Source organism: Catharus ustulatus, chromosome 5, assembly GCF_009819885.2.
Source record: "Catharus ustulatus isolate bCatUst1 chromosome 5, bCatUst1.pri.v2, whole genome shotgun sequence".
NCBI lineage: Eukaryota > Metazoa > Chordata > Aves > Passeriformes > Turdidae > Catharus > Catharus ustulatus.
In genome coordinates this window covers 11,066,642-11,087,612 of record NC_046225.1, presented here as the reverse complement: position 1 = coordinate 11,087,612, position 20,971 = coordinate 11,066,642, and the positions used below count along the sequence as shown (strand labels likewise).

Below are 20,971 nucleotides of genomic sequence, written 5' to 3'. Positions count from 1 at the left end.
GTGATTCCAGTCATGCAGAAGCATCAGCAGCTCCTATGGGGACCAAAACGTGGCAGGTGCTTCCTGCCACAGCAAAGCTCTGCACACAATTACCTTTTCAAAGTGGGTTCTTTTGTAAAGCAAACTGGAATTCTCTGTGAAGTTAATCCATCTGGGAGATGCTCAAGAGGAGTGGTGGCAAAAATACAGCCATATTTTTAGAAGCAATCCACATATTTGTGGATTAACCACACAGATTGTCTTTTAACATCTTCAATGAGAAAAAAAACTATGAGAAAAGCAACCAGATAAAATTTTGAACATTTGTAAAATCAATCACAATTTCCAACTCCATGAGTATTTTCTTCCTCTCCCTTGTTTCTTTTGTTTGTTTGTTTTCTTGTTTTCAAGCTGCAACTGGGTATGAAAAGAAATGTGTGCATCACTCACTGTCTCTAAATCCAAGTTTACCACATGCTGGGCTGAAAATCACCAGGGACAAGCAGGCAGTCTCTTTTAAAGGCAATCATGTGGACTTAAGTGGTAGGAAGCCTCTCAGTTTAAATGCTGATATATTTTTGTTGAAATACAAGCTATTAAAAAACCAAAAAGCAAACAACAACAAAAACCAAAAAACCAACCAACAAACAAACAAACAAAGTTAAAATGCACCACACTAACTACTGGCTATTTTTGCTATCAGCAAAGTAATCTGTGCCACCCAATCCAAAACTAGGAGTGCAAATAATGATCTAAATAATTTTGAATGAAATTAAACACTAACAATATTTTGACAAATAGAGTTGCTATTCAAGACAAATGAAGCAAAGTCCAGGACCATGTTGTAAACTGGGAATCCTAAATTCTGTATTGCCTGTGCCATCAATCTGCTGAGTGATCCTGAGGGTATTTTTCTATCTCAGCTCCCCATGACCCTGAACTAGGAGCTGTGCTAAATGGAACTCTCTCAGAAAGTATTATTCATCAAAAACTTAACAAAAATGACACTTATATTCATTCATTCATACATTACATTACATTCATAGACTATATTCAAGTGAATGAGATTCAATTTTCATTTTATCATGGCCATGAACTGTTAGTTCAGCCATATGCCCACTGCTCATATATTTATTCTCAAAACCTTAAAAAGCCCACTTTGGTAGAAAAAAAGAAGTTACCAATTAAATGTAAGTTGGGCATCAAGCTGAGATTTTGAGGCAGTAAACTCCACCATCACCAATTCCATTGATTCAGATATTGAAAAATTGTATTTTATCAGTGAAGATGACAAGCACGTATTTCTTAAGAGATTTCAACCTTACAGATGGGATGATATTACACAGTGCTCTGGACAGCTCCTAAACAGTTATTAAAACCAAATAAATCTGTTTTTGTAGTTGTTTGGTCTTAAAGTCTTGTTTTAAGATGAAACAAATCCTGGGGCAGGAGAGGGTCACTGTCATGCCCAGAGGTTCACAGACACCCCATCTATCAAATGCTGCACCACTCAAATGCCTCCTCCTCACCCATAAAAAACAATTCACACCTTTTAAATTTTACTTTTGACCAAGTACTTTTCCCTTGAAAAGAGAACCTGATTGTTCTTTGCTGCCTAGTCTGTCTAGGGAGCCTTCCTTGACCTCACAGCATTTGGGCACCTTAATTCTACTGCTCCTTCCTGGACAAAGAGTATTTTAATTAAGGCATGTCAACAAATGTCACTTTTGCTCTGTGGCAGAACCAGTCAATGTCTGAACAATTCAGAGAATAAGACCTATCTGCATGGGTGGATGCAGTATTTTTTGTGCTTGAAGCCTTTTACCAGCAAACACAATTCCAATTTAGCATCAGGACTACATGCAATTGTGGCAAGCTAAAGCAGCCAAAAAGCAGAAATACAAAAATCAATATAGCCAATGGTCCTACATAACTAAAGAAACAGCACCCTGAAAAAAAACCAAATTAAAAAAGAGATTATTTTTGTCATTCAATTACAAGTGAATGCAGAAAAGCACCTGCTAAACACTCTCGATTTTGTCCCACGCAATACATCACTTACCTTTTGGAATGCTTCTCTAAAGAAAAAGTAATTTTTTTATTCAATTTATTGGGGCAGAGAGCCAACATCATATTTTGAAACTACTTTCAAGACTTCCAGAAAGTACTGGAAGTTCCCCACATTTACAGAAGCAGCTGTGAGCTAGAGAAATGAAACTACACGAATCTGTAGTGTAATCTCAAGGCTATAGACACTTTTATTCATATTATTTTTTAACCCACTTTCTGAAACAAAGGTCTCCTAGAGACCAGTGGGAAAAGAAATAGGCTTGGGGAGATCAAGGCTGTAAGCAGCAAGCCCTTAAACCACAGGAAAAGAGAAGAGGTGCTAAACACATACATTTGATAACAAAAAGCAGTGCATCCATCCTTCATGTGCTGGTTTCACTGCATTATCTCTTTGTCAAATGCATTTTTAGCACTGGATGTAACAAACCTCCCTGGCCCACAGAAACATGACTGAGCTAAAGCTAATGCTCATGTGCAAGGGGTTGGTGGTATTTCTAACAGTCTCCAAAAAGCTTGGGGGCAGTGCAAACATGGTTTTGTAGCAATCTGTAACCAATTAAAAAAAAGACAGAGCATCTTCATCTGACAGAACATGAAATGTGCCCTCATAACACATTACCCCAACACACCTGACCTCTGTTTTGGGGAAGCACCAGGGGTCTTCAACAGAAGTTCTAGAACCAATGGCATAGCAAATCCCCTCAACATTTAAAGGAGCAATAGGCCAAAGGTAAATATTTTATGTTTGATTTCCTCCCTTTCTGTGTCTGCCAAAGATTTATTGAACACACAGACCTACTTGACACTTCCAATGCACTAATTTGTAGCAGAAGAGCATTGCAGTACATTTACATAAACAACCTGATAATAGAAGCTGCTACAAGAAATTGAAAGCTCAAAAAGCAATACAGGAGAATATAAAGCACACCATTGTTTTAGTTAGGTCCACTTAAACAAGGGCTTTTCCTAATTTAATTCAAAGGAACCTGCAGTTTTATTTTCCCAAAGGTATATCTGGAAGGAGTTATTTGTGTAGAGATCTCAACTACTGAAATGGGAATGCATCACCATTCCAATGTGTCATCAGATCTGTTCTTCACAACAATAGAAAACTCACAGTGGTGCATTTGATAAAATTAGAGTGAGGCAGCCTGTGTGTGTGTGCTACTCAGATAAAATCCTCAGTGGTAAATCAGAATCATTACCATGCTTGGCAGCCCAAGATATTCACAAAACTTTTCTTTTTCAGCCCCTAGGCACTGTACCACATTTACTTTTAGGGACAGTTTTACTTTAAAATCACTTTAGTTTGTAAATTACATGAAACAATCCTATTATTTTACAGTGACAACATCTTCCAAAAGTCTACAGGCAAAAATTTCATCCAGCAAGTCTATATTCATGAAGAGGTATGTTAACACATCTTCAAGTCCTTCCCCTGGTGTTAGCTACATCTTTCTAGCTGCAAAGCATTTGAGGATGGGAGCAAAGCAGGAGCCTTACATGCCACTTTCTGAATGTGAAACACTTAATTCAGTTCCAAAAAAAGGGAGCAAGAGCAACTATACTGCCCCAGCAAATATCTGTGTGGCAGCTTTGCACTGCCAACAGCAGAACTGAGATGCTTTACAACACATACATTTATTACTTCTGAAAGTCAAACATTTTATCAGTAAAATACACAAAATGGCCAGTCTGGGAAAATGTCTGAAATCAGTTCAGTTCAGTTTATTCTGAGAATGTTTTCCAGTATCAACCTTCATCAATCTCCTCCTGTCCAGTATTTCTTAAGAACTAAGTAAACTGCTGTCTGGTAGTACAGAAACAATTAGACACAAGCAGAGGGCCAAAAGTCTTAAAAAAGGCCATGCCTCAAGATGGACAGGCAGAATGAACATGGTCGTTTCTATTTCACACAGCACATCTATCATAGTGGTACTCTCTGCTTCCCTTAATCACAGGCTGTTTTCACCTAGTGGTAAAAATATTAACTTAAAGGTTTACTTAGTGAATATTTTGGATCATCTGAATACATTTTCCCACAATGAAGTCAGCCTTACATTCTCAACGTAAATTCTAATTTTTTCAAGTACGTAAGATTAAAAATAGGACTTACTCAAGTGCAAAATAGGGCAGACATTTGATCTAATGTTCTTTAGTTCCCTCTTCTACAGGAAAGTTAGTTATCTTGTCTCTAAACTTAGTAGGGAAACAAGTTCTTTAAGCATTTGCCTGTATTTCTAGTAAGATGGCTGATAAAATATTTTAGATAAACTGGAAAACCAAGATATTTATCAGGGATTCTCTGCACAAGTATCTCTTATAGACATATTGCAACCCAATCATCTTGGTTCCTTAAGAACTTTGGCCACCCAAATAATCCTAATTTTAAGGAAAAATAAGCACATTACGTGCCAGATTTAAGAGATTAATTTTTTAGGATAGATTCAAAGGGGCCCTCTAAAATGAGTATGTGTGCTGATCCTGCATCAAGCACTGTTATGGCTACAAATTTGTGTTCTCCCCAATGCCTTGTGTTCTCTCTCTGCATCACAAGTGTCTTTTATAAACAAGGGCACACTTCTGAATCTTAGGAATTCAGTGACATTTTTTCATTAGTGACTACAGCAATAAATTCTAAACCTATGCTTTTATTTGGCATCGTTACTGTGATGTTTTAATAATGTTACAAATAATCCTAGGGCTCCTCTGCGATTTGGTTATGCCATAGGACAAAAATGGTTTCTAAAATAATTTCTAAAAGCATGACAATTTTCCACTGAGCAGAAGTTGAGAGAGGTGTGCTATTTTCTTAAAAATTAGGTTTTCTTGGAGGTTTTCCTCACCTTTTCTGTCTGGCTTGAGGTTCCGATCCACAGGCGGAGGCTCACACTCTGCAGCAGGTACCGACCGTCTGGGAGGGGTCTTTGGGCTGGACCTGAAACCCATGTGAGCAGGAGGAGGGACTTGCTTTCCAAATAATGGAAAATCAAACGTGCCTGGTATCATTGGTACATAGTTTGTTTCCTGGATGGGTTCAGTGAAGCTGCTGGAATGCTGTCGTGGAGGAGAGTTGGGATTCATTGGGACATAATTTTCATCTAGATCTTCACTTGAAACACTTCCCACTGTCAACATGCTTCTGTTTTTCTAGAATTAACATATATTTCCTTTAACAAAATAAGTTATGCAATCAGCTGTGAATCATATGAGTCTTTTAACCTAATCTACTCAGATTAATGTAGTCTATTGAAAGTGAAAAATCACAAACACTGCACAGCTTGCTTTCTTACACAGGAACAAAGAGCATTCAAGCACTGTCACTGTTGCCTCTGATCAGATCAAGTCATACTTACAAAGTGGTTATGGAAGCCCTCCAATGAATTGGATCTGTCATTCGGAAACGTTCGTGGAATATCATAACAGTCTTGAGAACTAATTTCTAAAGAGACAAGAAGAGAAAGTGGCTGTTTATCATCCCCGCTCCTGTCACTAGGCACAGGCATCCAGAGTCTGTTGTTATTTACTGTGGCCCCTAGATTTATCTGTATTTGAGAGGACTGTGCTCACAAACAACCTTAGCACTCATCAGTCACAACCTGATGCTCTCACAGTGGCAGTATTCCATGGCAGGAAGAGAGAAATGAAGTTTTGCTTTGAAAGAAGAAGCAGAGTCTATCATTCAATAGAGCAGGTGTAAGAACTTAGTGTAAGAGTGAGAATCTGAGCCCTCATAAAAACCTATTCTAAAACACACAAACAGCAGATGTAGTTTAATGTCTGGAGAAAGGTTTTCTGACTGATGCTGTTTGCTTGGAAAGTGCTGATTCAGCAGGAGCCCATCTGTTGCAGGAACAGGTGAATTCCTTCCCTCAGCTCCCCAGTGTGGTCTCCAGGGGCTTTCAGCTGGAGTGGACTGCTGCAGAACCAAAGATCTCTCTCTTTTTGCAGTCCCATTAAGCAGGTGCTCAGCTCTGTGGCTGGGTCTTTGCTGGACAGGGGCTTTTGTGAGACTCCCCCACGCTGCTCATCCATGCAGGCAGCAGGTTACCCTTACCCTGTGCCAGGGATGCCCCTCCTCAGGATGCCAGCACAAAAACTGGGCAAACTCTAGGGTTTATCCTCACCTTGCCCTGAAAAAAACTTCTGAAGTTATTTTTAAAGATTTTCACCAGAGAGGAAAGATAAACAGCTCTGATCTTAAGTACCAAATTTAAACAGTGTTTTCAGAAAGATTACTTTCTGAAAGGCACTGAATCCCAGATTCAATGTGGGAATACTCACCTATAAATTTGGCAAAATGAGAGAAAATAAGCAAAGCAAACAAGGATCATTCATGGTGTTACTTTGTAATTTTAAAACATTAACTATCACCAGTATTTTATGCTCAGTCTACAGAATGAATGACAAATAGGACAATAGTATCTGAGCATCTGTATGATCCCATCCATTCTGTACACTGCCTCCTCCACAAGCCTTGTATTCATCCCTCATTTCAAACAATTCTCCTTTAAAATCACCTCTAACATTAGTATTGACGTAAACCAATATAAAATTTCACTTTCAAAACAACACTGTAATACCCACCTGCTTCAGAAATCTGAAAGAAAATGAAACCTTAGCCCAAGAGTGGTTAGCAAGACAATACACACAACAGCACCAACATTTAGGTGGCCACAAAGAACAACTTTAATTTTACTAAAAGACTGCAGTGAGCATATCTATCACTTGAAGAGAAAGAAAGGTTGGTGGCAATGGTTATCAAATCAGGGTTGATCTCAGAGCTCTGGGTGTATCTCAGACCATATCCCACTGATCTTCATGAAACAATTTCAGTTTCTGCAGATTGGACCAGACTTCACTAAGCTCACTTTGGTCATTCTGGAAGTGTTGAATTCAGTTATACGAGCTTATTGCCAAATAAATATGTCTAGATCTTCAAACACTTTTAGCCAAGGCTGAATGCCACAGTGCAATATACATCCCTAATGGATGTTCTGTGCTTTGCTGTTTAGATGGTTTCCTTTAAAAGCCTCCTGTTGGAGCCCTGAAAACTGAGAATTTTGGGCTTTCTGTGCTGTCAGGTACTGACCTCCAAGAGAACACTGCATTTGACCTGAGGCCATGGTGAAGGTTTCCAAAATTGAGTGATAGAACTGGAATTATGGATGTGCAGTTTGAATGGAGGTGTGAAATATCACATGGTGGAAAACTTAAAAGGTTTTTCGAAAACTCTTAAGGTCTTAGAATATGGTCATGTATAGAAAGCAAGATGGAGGTTTTGGGGCAGAGGTTTTGTTCTTCTTCACCTTCTCTTTCATGGGTTTGGGTGATGTTTTGTGATTTCATGGAAAGGTCCACATTGTGGGCCATAGGTTGTTGGGTTAAGAGCAGGGGTAGATTGGGTAGCTTTTCTTAATTGGACAATTTGCCCTTGGAAGGCCTCATAGAGAGAGAGAGATACATCTCCATTCTTAGCTTGTTAGCTAGAAGAGCTGTAACATAGATAAGAATTAATAAACATCTGAGTCAGAACAAGAAACACCATCCCTCGTGCATTTAACCCCGACTCTGGCAAGAAGAAGATAAAACGTGACAATTTCCTTTCCTCTTTGCCCCTCACACCATTCAGACCACACAGCTGAAGCCAAAATTGGTCAGGATAGCTGAGGGCATACCGACCTTTCCGGAAGACGTTGAGGTCTCCCGTGGAGATGGTGTTGCTGCGCGAGGGCGGCGCTCCCGCGGCCGGGATGCAATAACTGCTGTCCGTGTCGGAAGCGGTGCGGCCCATGCCGCAGCTTTCCACGGGAGAGCGATCCGCAGCCTGGTGAGGTTTGGGTGGCCGAGGTGGAGGGATGTCTGGGATAGTCTCCAGTTTTGAAGTCTGAGACAAGGTTCCCTCCGGGAAAGTCCGTGGGATCTGGTAAGTACCTCCGGGCGTGGGGGGAATGTCGTAGCTAATGGAGATGTGCCTCATCTGCGCGTCCAACGACGTCGCCGACGGGGTACTGAAAACATGCTGCTCTCCTTCGCCCTCAGTCCCAGACGGAGACGCTGCCTTGGGCAAAACATCCTGGGAGTAACTCCTAGGCAGGTTGTAGAGGCTGGAGTCCGCCAGCGTCAGCGCGGAGCGGGAAGGCGGGGAGTCGTAGACGCCCTGCGGCGGGAAGAAGCCGTTCACAGCGTGCTTGCTCCCTGATGGAGCAGGGGTTTTGTGGCAGGGCAGGTTATCGTTGCAGTCTGTTTCTGAAGAGCTGGATTTTGCAGAGTCAGCGTGAGATCTACATGCGAGATTGCGAGATTGGAACGTTGGTGAACGCGCAGGGAAAAACAAACATCGCAAATCGTAAACCCAACCTTTATCGTGTAGCCAACTGAAAAGTCTACCAGTGTCTTCCAACTTTTTATTTATTTTTTTTTATTAAATGAGATGCAGGAACTCCATTATTAAACAAACAGGAGTACCTAGGGATCCTAAGTAACTACATTCATACAAACCCATGCATGTGAAATACACAGCACAACTGGGGAGCTTTATCAACATCCACAATGATATTTCATAAAGCAAGTGATTTTCAGGATGCCAGTTTGAAGCCAAGTTTGTTTGGGGGCTGGAGGATTTAATCAAATGAAATATTAAATAATACTTAAAATAATTAAATAATTACTTTTATTTTTTTTTAACCCATACTGCAGACTAGCAGCACCTTATTGGCACTGTTAAAGGTAAAAATAAGACACCCAGTTCTCAGATATACAGTACTTGCTAATTCTAATCGAAAAGAATTAATTAAAAAAATGTTAAGAGAAAAAATATGTCAGCTTGTAATCCCCCTAAATGCGTGCCTAACGTTATACTGACCATATGAAACTTATTTGAAATATATAAGAAAAAGAGAATTAAGAGATAAGATGATAAATAGGAGGGAAATAGTATGTTCTTTGAGGGAAAAAATCCATAGGTTGCACGTGCAACAGAGAGCTTTTGTCTTGAATGCAAATGAAGTTTTTAGATAAAGCTGCAGAGCAGTTTACTTTTGATTTCTTAGGAAATTCTTTTATGAGAACAGCACTCATTAGTACTGGTACTAACCACTACCAGTAAACTTACGTGGAAAGTAACCACATTACAATAATTAGATTTCCTTTCTAAACCTACCCATTTACTGTGCTCCAGGCAGAGAAATTCTGTTATCAGTCTGGCTCCTTGCTTAAATGAAAGTCAAAACAGTGGCAAAATACTAACACTGGAGATGTTAGTGGTGTAGTTAAGGAAGTCCATACACTTTTTGATCAAGCATACCATGATAATTCCTATTTCCATTACATCAATACCATAGCATACCATACCATTGTGTTAATTTATACATGCACAAGTAAATATTTCAGCATGCATGTGTATCAGTGAATGCCTGCAATACAACTCTTATTAGTAAGCTCTATTAAGCAACTGGACCACAGAGTTCCAAAACTTTTCAGGAATAAAATACATAAATAAAGTACATCCACTACCACAAGAAAGATTTTTCCCCTTATTTAACAGGCTCTGCACCTCAAAGTTATCACAACCAATATTTATTATTCACATTTCATTTGTCAATGAGTTTGTACAAAACTTTCTTAAGGGACAGCTGGATTTATCTCCCAGGATTCTGGCAACCTGAGGAAAAAGGAATCCAGTTAAGCTATTCATTTAGGTTCCCTTTCTAGTCATCAGAGGAATGGAGACTGTGTGAAACACAATCTGCTCTTCTCAGATATCCATCTAAACCCAATGAATCACCCCCAAAGTGCTTCTGCTAGCTATTAGAGGAACCAACATGATCAGCTTGGACTGGACATCAGCACTCAAGAGAAATGTTGTTCACCTCACCAACTGGTTTCTGTTCTGTTTAACTGACAAAGATGCAATCTTCCATCAGGACAAGAGGCTTATGACAGCTCTCACTTCAGTTTTATCACATTTTCTTATCAGCTTACTCTTATTGTTTTAGAATTTTTTCCATTAGAAGAAGTGCACTGGCTACTATCTTAAACATAGATTTCAGTTCTGTCGCTGGTCAGAACTGGTTTCTAGGTAGCTCTGAACTTTAATCTGCATTTAGAGAATTTTCTCATTATTTGTTCTTAGCACAACCAAGGAAGTAAAATTTCCTCATGATGCTGACCATTAAGATATATATTTCTCTTGTATGTTAACAGTTATTTCAAAGCTCTTTGCCTCGGAGCTTCAAAAATTCATGCATGAACCACTGGAAGTTTAAAACTTGCAAAAAATAGAGCACATAGGACTGAAAGAAGCACAAGAGGTTACAGAATACATACTAAATTGTGAACACTCTGAGCTCAGCCTCTGCTGCAGCCCTTCCTCTGTATTCAAAGGATTAGTTCAGGAGTTCCTCAATTGCTAGATATAATCTCCTAGTTCTGTGATACCCATTTAGTCCAAAATCCCAGAAAAAGTCAAGCGTTTTTCACATAAGCAAATATGGCAAGGATTGGGATCTCTAACTTTTATACTATAAAAATAAAGTGGGCAGTCAGGAGAAGCTGGACACTGACAATCAATGCAGAACCAAAATTATTAGTTCCAGTTCACTAGGATACACTTTAAAATAAAAAAAAAATCTAAAACTACAGAAATAAAACAAACACTGCATTTATCTTACAAAAACATGCAGGAATATATAACCAAAGTTTAAAATGGAACAGCAGCACATTGACAATGCCAGAGCCTAAGGATTACCCATGAAATGCAAGCAATAAACACTATCCTTTCTAAAGGCAGGAGTTTTTCTGGGTCTAAGTGAATGATGCTTCTTCTTTCTTGACCACAAGCACTTGTGCGAACAGAAGGCTTTCAAAAACCATGGCACATGAGGCAGCCAGCTCTGTCATTTGCTTAGCTGATGGCAACAGCTTACATTTCTTATTACAAGAAGGCATTTCTAATCTAATTCACAATTTTGAAAGTAATCTTCTGGAATCAACATCTTAGTTCACTGAAATAGTTTTAAAAATATGAATGGGTTGTAAACAATCTGATTTTGCACAACTGAAAGTTTGAAGACACTCTGAAACAAAGAAAGCAGTTTATGCCAAAATGAAGGCAGGGAACTCAGCCTCAGAATTGTAACTATTTTTGAAAGTCAGCAATAACCATTGATCATGCTAAGAACACCATACACAGTTCTGAAGATGTACAGTGCTTAGCTGACAGGAACAGACTGTGCTCCTGGTTTGGGTTTTTTCTTAAAATTACTTCTGTACTTCAGGAATTTTAATTTTTCCCTTTAATAAAAACATCAATTGGCTTAAATATTCCATTAACAATTGGTACAATAATAAGCATTAAAGGGTTTTTACACCTCAGTTTAAAATAATGGCAAAGCTGGATGTAACACAATGATAACTCCTCCCTTTATAAGCAGAGGATGACTATGACTTGAATTCAGTGTTGTGCATCTCATATGTGCAAATTATGGTAAGTGACCAAACTGTCCCTTACTCAGTGCTAGGACTGGCCATCTCTTTTCACATTGAAAGGAAAGAAAACTGTCCAGCCTGTTGACCTGCAAGGACTGGGCATTAAGAGAGGAGGTGGGGCAGTGAGGCAAGGGGAGCCCAGGAAAAAGCCAGCCTCCCCATACTAACAACCACTTGTTGACAGAGAGCCAGGAAAAAGGTTTATCAAGTGTTTTAGTCTGAGGGGTAATCATCTCATTTTTGCAAATAAAGTGTTCAGGCTGGCTTGACCACTCATCCTTTTCAGCTGATTCTTTTCCCACCCGCAGGAATCAATACGGCTGATTAAACAGAATATTATGAACAAAATGGCAGCAAAATCACACTTGTGTGCCAGCAATCTGGGACAGTAACAGCAAGCATAGAAAAAAACAGGGTAGGCATAAAAATAAATAACAACCAGACCTCTTTTCAGAAAATGGAAGCCCAAGTTACATAGTTTTTCTGTTAAAACTCACAGAACACCATGCAAGATGAGTCTCAAACAAGCAATATTTTCAGGCAAGTTAATGGCTCTGTGATTAATTTCTCACACGTGTTCCAAGAATGGCTACTGTTCACTCACTGCAGTGGAATCTTTTTACTTTCAAAGTCTTCTAATAGCAGGTATTCCTGCCCTTCTTCTGAGACAAAAGGTGACCCTTGGCTGGTTCATACACACAGGAAAGATGAGGAAGACAGCATTTAGATTTCAATACACCTCTGGAATGAGCCAGAACAATAAGGGATTTGGAAGCAATGTTTGGCTGCATTTTCTTATCTAGGATCCAAACACAAACCTTAAAATCTCCCTAAATGCTACAGTGAAACAATGCTCTTTCTTAAGTCAGTGGTGATCAGAGCATGAAACTATTTTAGACAAAACACTGAATGATAGCTGCAGCTGCAATTGCTGCATGCAAGACATTCTCACAACAGTATGTGGTGCACTCTGTGACACTGTAATGGAGCCTTTAATAATTATTTGCTAGGTCTGAAACACTGTAATCCTCAAAAATCCCAAAGAGGCGACTCAGATACATCTATGCTTCACAGTTACCCTTCTCACCCAGAAAAGAACCTCAAAGCCATGAAATAAAATTCAGTGGTTCCCAGATTACCTGTAAAGTAACATGCAGAATCAGAATAGAAAATGTTCCCTCTGCATATTGGTAATTTTCAAGTCTAAAGGGAAAACATTTAAGTAACAGTGCCTGTTTAATTACAGCTGTTAAGCCTTGCACTTTACATGAAGTCTGTATGAAACACACAGATAAAGTGTTCCAAGCCTGGAAAATAGGAAAATAATGCAGCCATTTAATTTTTTTCTTTGCCTGTAAGGATGTGGATTGTGCACTCTTACTAAACATTTTAATAATGTGCTACACAGATACACAAAGCTCTCATTCCATAGGAAAATGTCTATATGCTCTATACTCTCTCCCAAATCCAGCAGCTTACCTCCTTTACCAGACATAAAACACTGGCAGTCCTTTTAGGTGGAACTGAAAATCCAGCACAAATGTTATTCAGGATTTTCACTATCACAGCTTTTTTAATGAAAGGACACAGTTACTGAGATACAAAAAACAAACTGAGTTCATATATTCAAGAGATCATAATGTCAGTGTCTTCAAATATTCTTATAAAGGCATCATTTATTTAAACAATCTCTACACTCCCAAAGATTTTGTTCTGTTCTTTCAGTTCACTAGGCATTTTATATCTACTGAACTTGAACTATTTCCTTGAGAAATCTTGCAGGCTAATCATGGACTCTACACTTTGCCACATTTTGTGGCCCCTTCTATGGTCTCCTCAGCCTCTACTTACCCCACACATCACAGAACTGTGGAATTCAGGTCAGAAAGTCAATTGCACATCCCAACCTTCATAATTCCTAAAAACACCTTCATGTTGTGGTGTAAAACCCTGCTCTGAGCCTGTCCCTTGCAGAAGCAAATGGGCACTCAGGCACATTTCTGACGGGCCAAGGCACTGAAATCCAAGTTATTTCCTCTGCCAAGCCATTCTGGAAGTGATACCAAACTTAAAAGCTTTTGGCAGCAACACTGACATTCCTCTGCAGCACTATCAGTTTCTAAACATCACTAAACACTGAAACCTTCAGCACTGGGTTTCCCCTTCTCCTGCAGGAGGTTCTGGGGCATTCCATGCTGCCTGTAACCTGCACATTCCATGCTCTGGGGGAAATGTAGGCTCATTCCCTTGTTTATAAGGAAGGCTGTAAAGGGTGGATGCTTTTCTACCACACAATCATCAGTAAATGGAGCAGGAAACTCCTCAGGCACAGTAGAGCAAGATAAAAATGCCAAGGGAGTGCAGAGCACATGGCACAGGTAGAACTGGCAGAGCATCAAGGTGTTGATGCAGAAGGCACTGCCACTAAAAGGTATGGCCCTAAGGAAGCATCTGAAACAGTCATGAAAACACTCTCAATGGAAGTTTTTCTCAGCCTTCCAAGTACTTGTCTGTAATCACAAAAATAATATGTTTTGTTGATTTTTCTGGAAATATCCCAGCAGATTTTATTTGAAATTTACTGCAGAAAAGAAGCTTGCCAGAGGGATTTATAAGGTCCTCCTACAGAATGTAGGACCTCTGAACGTTATCTGCTCAGTTTTTCCAATATCTATAAACAAATCCTTTAAAATCATGTGAGGTTCCTCAGGAGCTTGTCCAGCCAAGTTAATTTGTGGTTCTTTTAAATACTTTTTTTAAAGAGGACAGAAAACTCCAGTATATCCCTGGGCAGTGACATTTCCCAGGCAGCCACTATGAATATCATATCCTCCTATGCAGGAGGTGCTGTGCATTTATTTAAGTTAGAAGTAGCAGTTGAAGAAATAAATAGAGATTTAATTCAGTAGAAGTTCTAAATTTTTCTTTCATATTTCCTATTCCACACTCTCTCCCAAAGGGTACTGACTGTGTAGGTACTCTTTATTCAGTAAAAAATCAAGCATATTTGAGTTTCCTTTTAAATATCTGTTATTTGGAAGAAGCTGAAATTCAGAATATGGAAACTGAATGCTTTCAGCCTATGTATTCTTAGTTAGTATAAAATAATTGGGTTTTTTTCTTTTTTGAGAGTCTGAACCATGCTAGTAATAGTAAACTAATGCCCCTTGAAGATCACTGTAGTCAGTGATGTGGTAACCTGGCAGGTGATAATAAAATCAGCATGTTTACTAAACCCCTTCCATGAAAGCTTTAACTGGCCAAACTGGGGCACCAAATGCCAGGAGGGAGAAAGGCTAAACTCCTCCAGCTTTTTCTAGTTCTAAACTGGACTAAGCAGACCAGATTGTGGCTAAATAAAGGGTACTTTGTGCCATGCCCCACTCCAAGCTCCAGTGAAATGTTTGGATTGCTGCGTTGCTGTGATACTTCACGTTGGCAATTGCTTTCCACACTTCTGGAGAATGCAATATGGGTCTAGCACTGATAAAACAACTTCCTATTGCAGCAAAAGGTTGAATGCATGGAAAGAAAAGTAGGAAAAGTTACAGGCAGCTTCCCTGTGTAGATCTGTGCATCCAAATGCTCAATTTCTTGCCAATAAACAAATGGGTTCAGCACAAACATTCTCAGCCTGTAATACAAATGTGTCATCAGGAAACAAAAGTCACTCACCTCATGGGTTCAGGTTTTTTACTTTGACAGTTTATTAGCAGTAAGTAGTCTTGAGGATCTTCTTGACCAGAGGAAGACTCCAGAGGGGGGACGTTAATAAGGCGGTAGGGAGAAGGAAGGGAAGATTCTGCTTGCATGGAAGGTGGAGAAGTGCTGATGGGCAAGGGTAACTCAGCAGATGGTTGTAGAGAGCTAACTGGTGGCTTCACAGCATCTGCAAACACAGAAGCAAAGAGTTCTTTATACAGCAAAGAAACAGGTTTTCAACAATAAGAAAAGAAAATCATTAACAGAGGATGCAAAAAATCTTGGGTTTTAGTTTAAATCTGGGAATTGGACATGAGAGCATTTGGGTGTTAACGTTTGTTTCAGGGTATTTACACTTATACAGCAATCTTTTTATTTTCAAACTGCAATCAATTTCTTAAGTAAGCCTTGGAAACAGAGGTTCTGCCTTATTTAATGACTTATTTAACCTGCTTGCTGGCCACAGAAAGAACAAAGATGCTGACAGTTGCTGTAGTACAGCTAAAGACACAAATCTGTTGTTTTAATCAAGAGCAGACAAAGGCCCTTAAGTTTTTACTTGAACGTGGCAGTCTGAGTCAGCACTAGCAAATATTCATTCCTTTTTGACCAAGGTCACTTCACTGTTTGTTTAGTCACCAGGCAGGACTTGGACACTCTCAATATCTGAAAATCAAGAGGAAAACTCCTGCCTTTGGATTGGAAGGACCCTTACAACTACAAAAATAATGGAAAGGTACAACAGGTAACATATTCCACTAAGCCTCCTGATTATATACCCTAATTTTTTATTGTTGTGCAATAAATGAAGCAGTTGTGGTTGGGTTTGGTTTTGGTTTCTTTTTGTTGTTTTGTTTTGGCTTAGTTTGGATTTCTTTTGGGGTAGGGGGAGAGGAGGTGCCGCACAGTGTTTGTTTTTTTAAAAAATAACCTTATCTTTATAATTTTTATCCACTTCCTATCCATGTATATTCTACAGTAACTTCTTTTTTCCTTCCAAATACATGTATCCAGACTATTAAATTATCTGTGAGACTAGAAAATACCGACACCATCAAACATTAATTTGGCTTTTTCATTCTTTTAATGACACATTGACTAAGAACAACATAATTAAGCAAACTGCTTCCCAATTATCAAGGCTCCCTTGCAACTCATTGTACATTCCAATTTGCACACCCCAAGAATGGACACTGATTATTAGTATTGTTTAAATGAACATATTATTATTATCCAGTGCTCCTGCTCCTGTCAGGCTTACAGGCTATGCACTACAAAGTGGCTTCATTCAGCTTCTGCTTCCCAGCACTACCCTGGGAAAAACCAGATGAGCAGCCCAGAACACAGCCCTCCTGCTTCCAGCTCTGTGTACACCAGGTACAAGCGATTTAGACATGGAAATAGAAATAGCAGCACTTGCTTTGAACTCCCATGGCACCTAAACAGGCTCAGAAATTAAATCCCACCACACCCATGTGGGTGGAAGAAGTCTAGGTGTATGAAAATTCCTCAACTCAACCTACCTGAAAAGGTAGGATAGCCTAAAAAAAGTTATTATGAAGGGTTGTGGCTGACCTATTCATCAAATTAGTTAATAGAAGAAAGGAAAAACCAGACTGTATAGAGGGATCACACACATAAAAATAAATTGATGCACCCAGGTCAGATAAATAATAGTACAGAAATGTTTACAATTCATAAAACCTTTATACATTTCATTTCTTGAAACATATATTCCTGAAAATTCCTAACCACATCCTATGATTTAGAAAAATGGGGAAAAAAAGACAAAATTCATTACATTATTTGTTTCTCGAAAATTGTTACTTAAAATAGCCAATGTTTACTTAAATACCATTGTCTTTATAATTCCTATGCACTTCCTATTTATTTGTTTCTAGAGCCACTTCTTTTTTCCTTTCAAATACAACAGTACTTGGAAGCAAAAGCTACTAAAAATGTGGTCTATTTTCTGCATGCTGAAATAGAAAACATGAACAATTTTCTATCATTTAGGAAATTTGAGAGCTTGAAGGAGCCTCTTTGAGGCACCCACTAATGTTTCTTGATTTCCCCTAATGCAGGGGTTCGACAGCAGGAACAGAGAAGTGCCTGAATGGACCTACCAGGAATGTACTTCTTGTTCCTGGAAAAGTGGTGGTGGGAGAAAGGACAAGCAGCTCCCTGCCCTGTCCCCTGCAGAACTGAGGAATACAAGCAACTTTATGCACCAGTAAGAGTGGGGAAGAAAAGTTTCTTGCCAAATACATCAATCTTTGACCACACTTCAAGATGAGATCCTGTGCCACAATCCCCACCCCATTCCTGGGCTCTGGCTGCGCACAACCTTCGTGTCATTGGAGCTGCTCGGTGCCAAGTTCACACGAGGGGAAAAAAAAAAAGAAATCAAACAGGATATCCTTGGGGCTTCCAGGGCAGATGGGTGTGTCAGCCAGTCCTCATGCAGCCAGGAGAGCCCAACAGGTACGAGGTAAGGTGCCTACGTGACCTGATGCAATTAAACAGACCATGTACTAGCATTCCTATGTGCTAGCATTCCCAGGTGCTAGCATTCCCAGGAAGAGGAGCAAAAATCAAGGGTAACTTTCCACAAATTTTGAAAGAGGACCAATGTATCCACCAAGTCTGATGTACTGCTCCAGCTTCTAGGGCACCCCAAGCCAGAGGCTGCTTCCACAGCCTCTGCTGACCAGCCTCTGACACAGTTCTCTGAATTTCTCCTATTTCTTTGAGTGCCTTTATATTTGTGACCTTTACTACCATCCTGTGGCAGTGAGGTCCACACCTTATTACACACGACATGAAAACCTGCATCCTTTTAAGCCTGCTGCCTGATGGCTTCACTTGATTTATTTCAGCTCCCATCTTCAAAGAAACTGTGAACAATTGCCTCCTACTCATAATTCCCATTCCCAACTTTGCACAACTTTGTCATAGTTTTTACTGAGTTGGTGCTGCTTAATTTGTCCTGGTGCAGAAGCCATTTCATTGCACATCTGGTTACCCTTTATCCTCACCTTTCCTAGTTCTGTTATTTTTTCTTTCCTGAGAAGGGAAACTAACTAATGCACACAAAGCACAAAAAAAAAAAAGTCTGGGACACACTTACTGATTTACAAAGACATAACAATGATTCATTCTGTTCCCTTCCTAACCTTTCCCTCTCAATTGTTACTGAATATTCAAGGTGATGCTGTCCAGCTGTCTGGAAGCTTTATGATCTGTTCCCAAGCAAGGATTTGGAGCCCATTAATGTTAATGGATCGTTAGGGACACTTTCCTTCTGATGAGTTGCCTCATTTATTTTGACACAGATAATACTTGATAAAATCCCTGCTCCTCCTACAGATCTGTGTGGGGTTTGTTTGAGGTTGGTGTTTGTGTGGTTTGGTTGATGGTTTGTTTTGATTTTTTTTTTCCCCAGCATGTGGAGCATTAACTATTAAAACACCAAATTTCTGATCTGAAATCCATCCTCATACAGGCATTCTGTATGTGTTTAATAGTGTGGGCTAATGCCAGATTTAAAGATCTACTGAACTTGGTCTAAAGCACTTCAGATTTGCTTTATCCATTGATGCCATTTCAAATTTGACTACTAGGGAAGCAGTAATGTTAAAACTTTCATCACTGAGCAAATGAAGGCTGTTTGCCTATCTGCACCCTCTCAAATATTCTCTTCAGCCACGTACTCCTGAAGCTGATATGAAGGAAAGTTTCTCTCCCAGCAGCCCATTATGATTTCAAAGAGTACAATCATCAGCTTGCTCCACTTTGGACTAGTAGATTTTTAGGGAAGGGGTCATCTGCACACCAAAGAGCGTTGTAAGTCATTTGGTTTGTTCCCAGAGCTCAGACACTCGGACTGCTTTGAAATAACTGGGAGCTGGAAAAACAGCCAGAATATTTAACATGCAAATGAGTCTAACAAGAATCCTATTTTGTTTTTATAATTCCTGCATTCAGTACAGCTAGAACAAGCAGCTTTCTCAAAACAGGGCAAGAGTTTTATCTTTTCTCAGTTGGGCTTGTTATGAGCAGTCATAGCTTCATTTTCACCAGAATTTATACTTTTTTCCTCATAACCATTTTTGTATCTTATAAAAATAATTAGGTAAAAAGAGCATTTTCTGAACAAGAATAACAAAAGGTTCCACTTTCTTCCCTCTTAACTATATCACGCTTCTTTATTCCACAAGTTTCTATATATCTGTGTTTTGTGTACAATCTAGAAAATCTGAGTGTGGGAGTTTCCATTTAGAATTGGGTTTATATTTTGGTTTTTGTTTTTTTTTTAATGAAAGTAGAAATTAAATTGTTTTCTACACTACGATCTACAGTCTCTTAATATTCTAATTATGCAAAAACTTGAAGTGTTCTCATAGTGAACAAAACAGAGCCTCATTACAGCACGCATTGCTTTAAATATCAAAATTGCAATCAAAGTAAGAGAATGCATTCTTTGCACATTGTAGGTAGAAAAATGAAAACAGAAATGGGATTTTTACATTGCAAAAGTGATTCAGCAACAGATGTGCAATGGTGTGATTCTTCTATTCTTCTGAGATGGTTCATTCCATCCACTTACTATAATGCAGGCGCTATTAAAATAACCAGTGGCCAATAAAATATCAGAGCAATAGCTTTGTGCAAAAATTCACAGATACAATAGTAAGAGCCATAATTTAAAAATAACAAATAAAGAAAACCTTCATAACTTTAGCTGAACTGTGTTTGAGAGATCCTGGACTCAAAGGGCCACATGCGCACACAGAGAGCACAAGCACGTGCATGCTGGTGGACACTTGCTCTGTTCACACATTAACTCGATAGATTAGAGCCAGATCCAGCCCAGAAGGGGCACAGACACATGAGCATGGATTTGGGTTTTGGCATTAAGTGATCAGCTTGGCATCAATGTGAAATCTATGCAGGAAAGCTCCATACTGAACCTAGATGCTACACCCAGAGAAAGTCCTTTAAAATGCTCTAATTAAAACTTCCTATGCATTTCATAGCTTTATTTTCTTAGTTTAATACAATCTCACAGTATCTCTCTGTTTCTGAAGATAAACATGACACCCTGTTTAAGGAATGAAGAATTCAGCTTTGCACATCATGTCCAGGACAACCCTGCCTGCTGCATCTGAACCAGAAACATGACTGAGTGTTCCAGGTTCCATCACACGCTGGAGTTTCCAGCTGTCAGAGCTAACATGTAAAATTTAGTCCTCACGATCTGCAGTTCATGTGTAATTTCAAGCTGCACTTTTGGTTACCCATTTCAAATTTGGAAATACCAAAAGCATTTGCACTCGGAATTGACTCCCCCTCTCCACCTGCAATTTTCTTTTGAAGACTATTCATTTTAAAGGAGAAATAAGATAAACATCTGTAGCCTGTTGTCTCCATCCTCAGATGGCACACAGGCTGGGTGATGCAGGAAAAATAATCAAGTCTGTTACACACTAACTTCTGTAGGTGCTCATGAAGAGAAATAGTGCAGCCCACCACACTAAAAAACTTGGGAATTCTTTTCCTTCACCAAAAAGGCACAGAGCTTTCATGCAGGGCATGCTGCTCTGACCACATGGTGACTTTTCCCAGTTGGAGCTCCAGCTCGGTGCCTGGACCAGTATCCAGCTGCTATCCCTGTGTCCCAGACAGGCTTCCATCATTCCATGTGCTGCTCCCAGTACCTCACAACTCA

General features: G+C 39.4%; 1 protein-coding gene across 5 annotated transcripts in view; it reads right to left on the bottom strand.

Annotated features, from left to right (window-relative positions):
* The window catches only part of GAB1 (GRB2 associated binding protein 1), a 95,255-nt gene that overhangs the window by 14,104 nt on the left and 60,180 nt on the right, over positions 1-20,971 (bottom strand). For 4 of the 5 annotated variants that reach the window (XM_033059982.2, XM_033059983.2, XM_033059979.2 and 1 more), the window contains exons 3-6: positions 15,214-15,427; positions 7,732-8,333; positions 5,406-5,491; positions 4,896-5,199 (exon numbers count right to left, since the gene is read on the bottom strand). In XM_033059982.2, the coding sequence (XP_032915873.1) occupies positions 4,896-5,199; positions 5,406-5,491; positions 7,732-8,333; positions 15,214-15,427 (1,206 nt within the window). The remainder of the gene's footprint in view (positions 1-4,895; positions 5,200-5,405; positions 5,492-7,731; positions 8,334-15,213; positions 15,428-20,971) is intronic. The other variant, XM_033059981.2, reaches the window with a different exon arrangement.